Source organism: Pristiophorus japonicus, chromosome 12, assembly GCF_044704955.1.
Source record: "Pristiophorus japonicus isolate sPriJap1 chromosome 12, sPriJap1.hap1, whole genome shotgun sequence".
Taxonomy (NCBI): Eukaryota; Metazoa; Chordata; class Chondrichthyes; family Pristiophoridae; genus Pristiophorus; species Pristiophorus japonicus.
This window is the reverse complement of record NC_091988.1, coordinates 133,949,553-133,961,161: the sequence shown is the minus strand read 5'-3', so window position 1 is coordinate 133,961,161 and position 11,609 is coordinate 133,949,553. Positions and strand designations below refer to the sequence as shown.

The 11,609-nt window shown below is 43.7% G+C and overlaps 1 protein-coding gene across 10 annotated transcripts in view; it reads left to right on the top strand.

The window, feature by feature from the left end:
- LOC139277473 (AP-1 complex subunit gamma-1-like) overlaps nt 1-11,609 on the top strand; it is a 159,576-nt gene that overhangs the window by 34,840 nt on the left and 113,127 nt on the right. For 8 of the 10 annotated variants that reach the window (XM_070895963.1, XM_070895972.1, XM_070895962.1 and 5 more), the window contains 3 exons: nt 5,372-5,576; nt 7,875-7,999; nt 10,743-10,884. In XM_070895963.1, coding sequence (XP_070752064.1) covers nt 5,376-5,576; nt 7,875-7,999; nt 10,743-10,884 — 468 coding nt within the window. In that variant the 5' untranslated portion in view covers nt 5,372-5,375. Of the gene's footprint in view, nt 1-1,583; nt 1,598-5,371; nt 5,577-7,874; nt 8,000-10,742; nt 10,885-11,609 lie in introns of those variants that run through there. The other 2 variants (XM_070895971.1, XM_070895968.1) reach the window with 2 other exon arrangements.

Below are 11,609 nucleotides of genomic sequence, written 5' to 3'. Positions count from 1 at the left end.
CCCTCCCTTCTCCTTTCCCCCCATCCCTTCTCCTTTTCCCCCCCATCCCTTCTCCTTTTCCCCCCCATCCCTTCTCCTTTTCCCCCCATCCTTCTCCTTTTCCCCCCCATCCCTTCTCCTTTTCCCCCCATCCCTTCTCCTTTCCCCCATCCCTTCCCTTCCCCTCTCCCTTTCCCCCCATCCCTTCTCCTTTTCCCCCCCATCCCTTCTCCTTTTCCCCCCATCCCTTCTCCTTTTCCCCCCCATCCCTTCTCCTTTTCCCCCATCTCTTCTCCTTTTCCCCCCATCCCTTCTCCTTTTCCCCCCCATCCTTCTCCTTTTCCCCCCCATCCCTTCTCCTTTTCCCCCCCATCCCTTCTCCTTTTCCCCCCCATCCCTTCTCCTTTTCCCCCCATCCCTTCTCCTTTTCCCCCCATCCCTTCTCCTTTTCCCCCCATCCCTTCTCCTTTCCCCCCATCCCTTCTCCTTTTCCCCCCATCCCTTCTCCTTTTCCCCCCCATCCCTTCTCCTTTTCCCCCCATCCCTTCTCCTTTTCCCCCCATCCCTTCTCCTTTTCCCCTCCCTTCTCCTTTTCCCCCCCATCCCTTCTCCTTTTCCCCCCTCCCTTCTCCTTTTCCCCCCTCCCTTCTCCTTTTGTCCCCCTCCCTTCTCCTTTTGTCCCCCTCCCTTCTCCTTTTGTCCCCCTCCCTTCTCCTTTTGTCCCCCTCCCTTCTCCTTTTGTCCCCCTCCCTTCTCCTTTTGTCCCCCTCCCTTCTCCTTTTGTCCCCCTCCCTTCTCCTTTTGTCCCCCTCCCTTCTCCTTTTGTCCCCCTCCCTTCTCCTTTTGTCCCCCTCCCTTCTCCTTTTGTCCCCCTCCCTTCTCCTTTTGTCCCCCTCCCTTCTCCTTTTGTCCCCCTCCCTTCTCCTTTTGTCCCCCTCCCTTCTCCTTTTGTCCCCCTCCCTTCTCCTTTTGTCCCCCTCCCTTCTCCTTTTGTCCCCCTCCCTTCTCCTTTTGTCCCCCTCCCTTCTCCTTTTGTCCCCCTCCCTTCTCCTTTTGTCCCCCTCCCTTCTCCTTTTGTCCCCCTCCCTTCTCCTTTTGTCCCCCTCCCTTCTCCTTTTGTCCCCCTCCCTTCTCCTTTTGTCCCCCTCCCTTCTCCTTTTGTCCCCCTCCCTTCTCCTTTTGTCCCCCTCCCTTCTCCTTTTGTCCCCCTCCCTTCTCCTTTTGTCCCCCTCCCTTCTCCTTTTGTCCCCCTCCCTTCTCCTTTTGTCCCCCTCCCTTCTCCTTTTGTCCCCCTCCCTTCTCCTTTTGTCCCCCTCCCTTCTCCTTTTGTCCCCCTCCCTTCTCCTTTTGTCCCCCTCCCTTCTCCTTTTGTCCCCCTCCCTTCTCCTTTTGTCCCCCTCCCTTCTCCTTTCGTCCCCCTCCCTTCTCCTTTTGTCCCCCTCCCCTACCCCCCTCTCTCTCCCTCTACCCCCCCTCCTCCCCCTTCCCCTCACTGTCAGAAACATAGACACTGACAGACAGAGAGTGAGAGAGATAGAGACACTGACAGAGACACACTGTGGGGAGGGGGTGGGGGGCATCCCAGCACGCTCTTGGAGGGCTCCCGGTGCTCCAGTCGGTAAGTAGAAAATGTTTTATTTATTGATTTAAAAAAAAATCATTTCTTATTCATATTTTTTGATTGATTTATTGGTTAATTTATTTATGTTTTTATCATTTATTATTGATGATGGCTCTTTATTTGTAAAACTGAAGTGTTTAATGTTTGTAAACTTCCCTTTAAACCCCCCACCCCCCATTCCCTACGCCTGATTTGTAACCTACGCCTGATTTTCTAAAGTGTAGACGAAGTTTTTTCGAGCGTACAAAAATCTTCACTTGCTCCATTCTAAGTTAGTTTGGAGTAAGTTTTCACTGCCGAAACTTTGAAAACAGGCGTAAGTGGCTGGACATGCCCCCTTTTGAAAAAAAAATTCTGTTCCAAAGTGAAACTGTTCTAATTGACTAGAACTGGAGCAAACTAAATGCCGAGAATTTGAATTTCTAATATAATCCGTTCTACACCAGTTGCTCCAAAAAATCAGGAGCAACTGAGGCCGAAACTTGGGCCCAATATATCCAAGTTTGCTGACGATATTAAGCTAAATGGGAAAGTGAGCTGTGAGGAGGATAGAAGAAGCCCGCAAAGGGATATAGGCATGTTAAGTTAGTGGGCAAGAAGGCGGCAGATGGAGCATAATGTGGGGAAATGTGAGGTTATTCACTTTGGTAGGAAGAATAGAAAAACTGAATTTTTTTAAATGGTGAGAAGCTATTGAATGACAGGTGCCTACACCTATTTTCTATGTTGGTGTTCAGAGAGATTTAGGTATCCTCTTACAGGAAAAACAAAGTTAACATGTAGGCACAGCAAGCAATTCGGAAGGCAAATAGCATGTTGGCCTTTATTGCAAGGAGGTTGGAGGACAAGAGTAAGGAAGTCTTGCTACAATTGCTTTGGTGACTGCACAGTTTTGGTCTCCTTATCTGAGAAAGGACATGCATGCCTTGGAGACGGTGCAACGAGGTTTGTCCTGTGAGGAGAGATTGAGTTGATTGGGCCTATATTCTCTGGAATTTAGAAGAATAAGAGGTGATCTCATTGAAACATATAAGATTCTGAGGGGGATTGACACTGTAGATGCTGAGAGGTTATTTCCCCTGGCTGGAGAGTCTAGTACTCGGGGCATAGTCTCAGGATTAGGTTTCGGCCATTTAAAATGGAGATGAGGAGGAATTTGTTCACTTGGGTTGTGAATATTTGGAATTCTCTACCCCAAAGGACTATGGATGCTGAGTCTTTGAGTATTGTCAAGGCGGAGATAGATACATTTTTGAACTCTAGGGGAATTGAGATATATGGGGATCGGGTAGGAAAGTGGCGTTGAACTCGAAGATCAGCCATGGTCTTATTGAATGGCGGAGCAGGCTTCGAAGGGCCTCGTGACCTACTCCTGCTCCTAATTCTTGTGATCTTATAGAGGGCAAAACAGCCGAGCAAAATCCTGTCCATATATGTGCACCATGCAGCAGAGCCATTGGACAGTGATCAGGAATGAAAAGCATTTTAAAAGTGTTGCATTAATCATTATAAAACTAATAGCATAATTACAGAATGGCATTTGTCAGATGTTTCTGTGAACTATAATCTTTTACTTTTTAACCAGGTGGCCTCCCAAGAACACCTAATTATGTCAAAGGCCTGCCTTTTAAGAACATAAGAAATAGGAGCAGGATTAGGCCATTTGGCCCATCGAGCCTGCTCTACCATTCAATAAGATCATGGCTGATCTGATCATGGACTTAGCTTCACTTCCCTGCCCGCTCCCCATAACCCTTTACGCCCTTATCACTTAAAAATCTGTCTATCTCTGCCTTAAATATATTCAAAGACCCAGCCTCCACAGCTCTCTGGGGCAGAGAATTCCACAGATTTACAACCCTCAGAGAAGAAATTCCTCCTCATCTCAGTTTTAAATGGGCGGCCCCTTATTCTGAGACTATGTCCCTAGTTTTAGTTTCCCTTATGAGTGGAAATATCCTTCCTGCAATCCTTCCTGCAATCCACCTTGTCGAGCCCCCTCATTATCTTATATGTTTCAACAAGATGACCTCTCATTCTTTTGAACTCCAATGTGTATAGGCCCAACCTACTCAACCTATCTTCAAAAGTCAACCCCCTCATCTCCAGAATCAACCTAGTGAACCTTCTCTGAACAACCTCCTTAAATACGGAGACCAAAACTATACACAGTACTCAAGGTGTGACCTTACCAATACCCTGTACAGTTGTAGCAGGACTTCTCTGCTTTTATACTCTATTCCCCCTTGCAATAAAGGCTGTAAGTGGTTTCCCTTGGGTGTTTTCGACGCACTCACACATTACAATAGTTCTAGACCTGGGAGTGATTACTGTACCAACAGATGAATGAGTCATGGACAAATACTTCGGTCTCAACCGGCAATGCTTTATTAAAGCTACCTCAACACAGCAAAACTACAAGTAAACACAGTGACGATGTAGTACGATACAATACCCTGGCGTGTCTAACCCGCTACTATCGCCAAGTACCCAATGTCTAAACCCTCTGCTCGGATCCACAGTGTACCCCCGAATCTGTACCGACCAGCTGGGCGTACCCCTATGGTCCTTGCAGCAAAACCTCCCCACTAAAACACTTACTACTAAGGCTTGGTTGGGAGAACACACGACACCTTCTCAAACAGTGGCTGTGATTTTAAAGATACGTGGGCAGGGATGTTGCTCACTGTTTCGTTGGCTTACTTGCTGCTTCTCCTGGCGAAAACATGTCTCTACTGGTTTCTTCTCTCCGTCCCACACGGAGTGCTCGGTTCTTGTAGAGGCGAAGCAAGCGAGAGCAAGAGAGAGAGTGATGTGGCCACACCATCCCTTTTATATCCTCAGTTCGTTTGCCTTTTCTGGCCCAATAAAGTTTGTCCTTGTTTCGAGGCTTCCTGTTTGTGTGTCTTCTGGGTAATTCCACTGATGGCTGGAATAGGGTTTCGCTTCTAACCGGTCTGGGGCTTAATGGCTTTCTATTGTTCTGGTTTCCCGCCTCTCGGGATTATCTCATCCAGGTAATGGCTTGATCAGTGATCAGTTCATATCTGATCTAACTCTGACGAGTTCACATTGCTTAACAATGGACCCTCCATGCCCATTACCTGTGATAAGTTGCCTTATCCCTGACCATTGTCTTCCCAGATCACCCCCGCCCATCAGATGTGGATTTCAAGTACAACATGGAAAAGTACCTGGGCCCCTCCCACAAAAGGCTTCCAGCTTTTCTGCAGTGAGAAATATTAAAATGCAATGTCCAGATAATGTCCAACAATCCTTGGGGAGCTGATGCCTACAGGCCAACGTTCCATTTGCCTTCTTGATTACTTGCTGTAGCTGCATACTAACCTTTTGTGTTTCATGCACAAGAACCCCCAGGCCCCTCTGTACTGCAGCACTTTGCAACTTTTCTCCATTTAAATTGTAATTTGCTTTTCTCTTTTTACTGCCAAAGTGAATAACCTCACATTTTCCCACATTATACTCCATCTGCCAGATTTTTGCCCACTCACTTAGACTATCTATATCCCTTTGCAAATTTTTTGTGTCCTCCTCACAATTTCCTTTCCCACCCATCTTTGTATCATCATCAAACTTGGCTACATTACACACAGTCCCTTCATCCAAGTCATTAATATAGATTGTAAATAGTTGAGGACCCAGCACTGATCCCAGCGGCACCCCGCCAGTTACTGTTTGCCAACCGGAAAATGACCCATTTTGTACCTTGGACCCATTTGATGCCAATGGCAACTAACTTTATCTTTTCAGCAAGATGCCAGCTCCTGTTCGATTGCGGGAGCTGATTCGCACCATCCGTGCTGCCAGAACACAAGCAGAAGAACGAGATGTCATTCAGAAAGAATGTGCGCTCATCAGATCGTCCTTCCGAGAGGAAGACAACACGTACCGTTGCCGAAATGTAGCAAAACTCATCTACATGCATATGCTTGGATACCCAGCACACTTTGGCCAGGTATGTTATGGCAGTTTTGTCATCAATGAGCTAGGAGTGTAGACTAACTTTTTGACCATTTTTTAATCTTTTTTTTTTGATTGATTTTCTGTTCCAATTTTCCCTCCTTCCCTCCTGAATGTTATATTGGCTCACAATGTCACTTGCCCTCAGTACCTTGCCCGAGTGCCCATTCTTCATTTGTGAGCCAGTTAGGCTGCTGTAGCTTGGTCAGAATTGAAGCCAAGCTCTGTCCTATCCTTATATGTATGTACATGTGCACTTATCAGCATGAGTTACTGGGTATAGATCACAAACAGGATTTCTGGTTGACTTACTTAGCCATTTAGATGAGAGCTATTTAAATGTAATTTTGAATTACAAAAGCAGTAGTTTCAAACTCTGAAAGATGTCTGGTAAAACAGTCCCTCTTGTACATAGTTACATAGAATATACAGCACAGAAACAGGCCATTCGGCCAAACAGGTCTATGCTGGTGTTTATGCTCCATATGAACATTCTCTCATCCCTCTTCATCTCACACTATCAACATATCCTTTTATTCCTTTCTCCCTCATGTGTTTACCTAACTTTCTTTTAAATTTATCTGTGCAATTTGGTCAGCTATTCTCTGTGTTCCTCATTCTAACCACTCTCTGGGTAAAGAGGTTTCTCCTGAATTCCATATTGGATTTATTAGTGACTATCTTATATTTATTCTTGGATCCAAAACACACCACCTCACTTATCTATATAGGCATGTAATTGGCGAATAAACTTAAATTCTTCAAGTTTATTAATATCTTCCTTATTTTGACGCAGTCCTCCTCTGTGTTAACTGCACTTCCAATTTGATTTTGTCCACAAATTTTGAAATTGTACTTCGATTCCTGAGTCCAAATCATAATGCAAATTGTGAACAGTGATCCCAGCACCGATTCTTGTGGGAAATTCTTCTCACCGTTTGCCAGTGTGAGTAACTACCCTTAACCCTGACTCTCAGTTTTCTGTTTTGTAGGCAGCTTGCTATCCATTCTGCTACTTGTCCCCTGACTTCACATGCTCTGACCTTAGTCATGAGTCTAATCTGTGGTACCTTTTTGAAAATCAAAATATATTACACCTACTACATTACCCTTGTCTACTCTTTCTGTTACTTCAAAGAATTCAATAAGGTTGGTCAAACATGACCTCCCCACTTGAAATCCGTGCTGACTTCTTTATTATATTTTCAGTTTCTAGATGTTGTTCCATTACATTTTTGAGTAAAAATTCAGTTATTGTTCTGACCAGCAATGTTAAACTAACTGATCTATAGGTTCCTGAATTTGTTCTATCTCCCTTTTATATAGAGGAATTACATTACCTGTATGCCAGTCCTCTGGCACTATCCTCTTTTTTTCCTAATGAATGTGTTTGTGTATAATATAGTGCCTCTACTGTCTTCTCAGCTAATTTCTTTTAATATATGTGGATGCAATCCATTCCAGCCAGGGGTTTTGTCTATGTATAGAAGATGATCAATTTGATAGCACACAACAAAAAAAAAACACCTTCCTGGCATGTGATGCTCGCCCTCTGTGAGCAACAAAACATAGCAGATGCAGTCATAAACCTGAACAGCTCAACATTGTGGCAGTAACAGAAGGTGCCAGCCCCAGTGGTAACTGTTAAACGTAGTGAGCAGCCAAGCAAATGCAACACACTGCACAGGAAACTGTTTCACTGGTGTTGGAATCATCTTGGTTCTCGAAACAAATTTATAAATTAATTATACAGGCCATTACCTCGGGTGAAATAAACACAAAATGGGCACACATTAAGAGCTGTGCACACTTACAGCATCAATTCAAGAGCATGGATAATTTTATAGACTTAAAAAATATCTCCTTTGCTCTCCTGAAAGGAATGACAGCCATCTTTAGCGTAGAAAATACATTCCAAGGCACCTTACCAAGGTGTATGGAAAAAAAATGGGAGCCTGAGCCAAAGGAGAAGATACTGGTAGGGGTGACCAAAATCTTGGTGAGAGGTGGATTTTAAATATGTGGTAAAGTTGCAAAGCAGAGTGGGGCAGTGGTCCGATTACTGGTAATTAAACTATTCCGTCTATGTTATAAAGTGATCTTCTGTAAGTTCATTTCAAGTTTAATGCGTCGTGTCTCTGCCTCTTCACATTCTTGAATTAGAAACCGAAAATGTTGGCAATGCAAAGCAGGTTATCATTTAAATGAGAAAAACCCATTGATTTGAGTGGAGCCATATTTTGAAATTTGAGGTTTAATTTCTTTTTTGTGTCTTATTCTTGAATTTGCACAGCTCGAATGTTTAAAGCTAATAGCATCTCAGAGATTCACAGACAAGCGGATTGGTTACCTTGGAGCTATGCTGCTACTAGATGAGAGACAAGATGTCCATCTACTGATGACAAACTGCCTTAAGAAGTAGGTGCTAATATATTTGGATCTAAATCACCCCCTTCAAACTTCATTCGATATTGCACCATAACCTGGGCTAGTAGTTTGAAATAAATTCCAGCAGTTCATTTGGGAAGAAGAAAATGAATTCCCTCAATTCTCTTCTCTTCATTCCTGAAGGGACTCACTCTTTTACTGGTATAATTTCACTGGTGCCGGCTCACAAATGAACATTTAATTCAAGTGACTTTTGTTCATTTGTGAGCCTAGACAGTAACTGTCAGTAGCCTTATTGATTGTGACGTGCATCACAGCCAGTCTGACGCAGCTTTTGCCCAATATTTGTACAGTTTCCAGTAGGGCCACTGCTTAACAATCACAGGCAGGAGCCCTGGCCATTTTATTTGCACTCCCTTGTCTAAGGGTGCTTAAGCCACATCTACTGCTGCCCTGTTAAGATCAATTAATACATTTGAGCCTGTGAAGTGTCAGCTGTGGCTCACTCGCCTCTGAGTCAGAAGGTTGTTGGTTCAAGTCCCACTCTGGGGACTTGAGCACATAAATCTAGGCTGACGCTTCCAGTGCAGTGCTGAGGGAGCGTTGTTGGAGCTGCCGTCTTTCGGATGAGACGTTAAACCAAGGCCCTGTCTGCCCTCTCGGGTGGATGTGAAAGATCTCATATTTTGAAGAAGAGCAGGGGAGTTATCCCCAGTGTCCTAGCCAATATTTATCCCTCAATAAACGGAACAAAAACATTATCTGGTCATTATCAAATTGCTGTTTGTGGGAGCTTGCTGTGCACAAGTTGGCTGTCGTGTTTCCCACATTACGACAGTGACTACACTCCAAAACTACTTCATTGGCTATACAGCCCTTTGAGTCGCCTGGTGGTCTTGAAAGGCACTATATAAATGCTGGACTTTATTTTCTTTCTTTTTCTAGCTAATATTACTCTGTGCAGTGCATTTACACTCCAGATATTGAGGGAGAGCTACTAAACAAGCATTCCAATATTGTTCAATATTGCAGATACCAAAAGTTTCACTGGAAGCTGATTGGCAGTAGTATTATAAATGCCAGTGATCCAGTGTATTACATGGTGGAATGGTACAATGAAGGTTGAATTCCAGCATAAGTAAGCTAGTGATGCCCATCTCCTGAAAATGAATTAAAAGAAAGATGAAATCCTGTTCCAGTCTGTTCAGCCACCCAGAATTAGAAAATGAACTTGTGCAATAATTGAATGCGAATGAAAGGAATAGGAAAGCTACATAGACCTGACCAGTCGTGACCACAGACTTCTGCAGACAAGGAGGAAAGCTGAGTGTAGAAATTATTGGCCGGAACTAGTTAGCATGCTTGTGCATTTATATACATAGGAAACAAGTAAAGCTGGTTAACTTATTCATGTATTGTTAAGTACAGACATACACAAAATGCTTTGAATGTCACATGCAATCTAGGGATCAATGTTTTGCACTAATCTGAAAGTCACCAGACTGCTGGCTTCTGGCTAGAACGACAACAACAACTTGTATTTAGATAGCACCTTTAATGTAGTAAAATGTTCCAAGGCACTTCACAGAAACGTTATCGAACAAAAATTGACACCGAGCCACATCAGGAGATATTGGAGCAGATGAGCTTGTTCAAAGGAGCAGGTTTTAAGGAGCGTCTTAAAGGAGGAAAGAGGTAGAGAGGCGGAGAGGTATAGGGAGGGAGTTCCAGAGCTTGGGGCCTCGGCAACTGAAAGCACAGCAATTGGTGGTGGACCGATTAAAATTAGAGATGCGCAAGAGGCCAGAATTAGAGGAGCGCAGATATCTTGGAGGATTGTAGGCTGGAGGAAATTAGAGATAGGGAGGGATTTGAAAACCAGAATGAGAATTTTAAAAACAAAGTGTTGCTTAACAGGGTCGGGTCAAGCGACATTTTGGAGGTGGAAATAATCGGTCTTCGTGATAGCGCAGGTATGTGGTCGGAAGGTCATCTTGGAATCGAATATGATACCAAGGTTACAAACTATCTGGTTCAGGCTCTGACAGTTGTCAGGGAGAGAAATGGATTTGGTGGCTAGCGAACAGAGTTTGTGGCGGGGACTGAAGACGATGGCTTCAGTCTTCCCAATATTTAGTTGAAGGAAATTTCCGCTCAAGCAGTACTGGATGTCGGACAAACAGTCTAATAATTTAGAGACAGTGGAGGGGCCGAGAGATGTGGTTGTAAGGTAGAGCTGGGTGTTGTCATCATACATGTGGAATCTGATGCTGTTTTTTTTGGATAATGTCGCAGAGGGACAGCATGTAGATGACAAATAGGGCAGTGGAGTTTGAATCTCAGCCTTAGTGACATTCACATTATCCCTTACCCTAGTTGGAGTTTTGTCCTGTTTTGTTGGGGTGTATCTACAAGAGGCAGGGACAATCAGTCTTGTCCTTCTCGCACAACTTGTCAGCCCTGCTGATAGGTACACAAATAAATGTTCAGAAAGGCATTAGAAACTTTGCCGGACGGGACCAATTGCTAAAGGAGGGCTTAGTTAATAAAGGATGGTTTGAGAATTTGGGGATAAATAGCACCGTCTGGAATTCTGTTTCAATTTCCAAAATCCACCTATTCTTAACTAGCAATGGTTTTCTGTTGACGAATAGTTCAGTGCTATTGGTGTTAACTTTGTCAAGAATGAACTGAGTTAAAGCTATGAATTTTGGAGTTGATGTTTGTGTTTTATAAATATGTCAGTGACACTACATTCTGTGCCTCTCTACAGTGACTTAAGCCACAGCACACAGTTTGTCCAGGGGCTGTCTCTATGTACATTGGGCTGTATGGGATCATCAGATATGTGCAGAGATCTGGCTGGAGAAGTGGAGAAACTGCTGAAAAACTCCAATTCTTACATTCGTAAAAAGGTGAGACTTCCTCTCTGCAACAGGTCTAAGAATGTCAATGTCAAAAACAAAAATGGACAGAAGGTGAACTTTACTCTGACCTAATCTACCCATAACTATCGGAATGTATTTAATCTGGACTTCATCCATTTTGCCTTTAAATTGTTTCCATTTCTGGTCCACTGATTTGAAGTCCCAATTTTTCCAAACCATTAATCTGGGCTAAATTCTCTTTGATCCCACTTACATTAACTCATTTCCAGTCCAATATCTTTATCTCTGTATTTATTCAAGTTTTTCATTGCCCAGAACCAAATCTGGTACAGCATACTTCCTTGTTGGACATGTAATACACTGATAACATGAATTTGCCGTGGTATACTTGAGGTGGGGGGGGGTGCAGTGGAGATTGTGGTCGGAGACTTCCTTCAGACTAACACCTCCGACGCGAAAAAAAATCTACGAAAATACCTGGTAGTCCCGGAGGAACGTAGGATTCCGGTCGGAGGCTTTCACTTGCTGTGCAGTGTACGGGAACATGTCCTCAAGATACGTAAACATATTCTGGAATCACATGGGCCTGGACCACCAATCACTATCTAGTATTCTCATTGTCAATAATGTTTGTACAGATCTCCCATTACCATCAATGAGAATAATCCCCTAAAACAAGAAACACAACACAGTTTTAAAAAAAAACACCTCACAATTTAAAATTTATTGAAATTGAATGTAATTAAATGTTT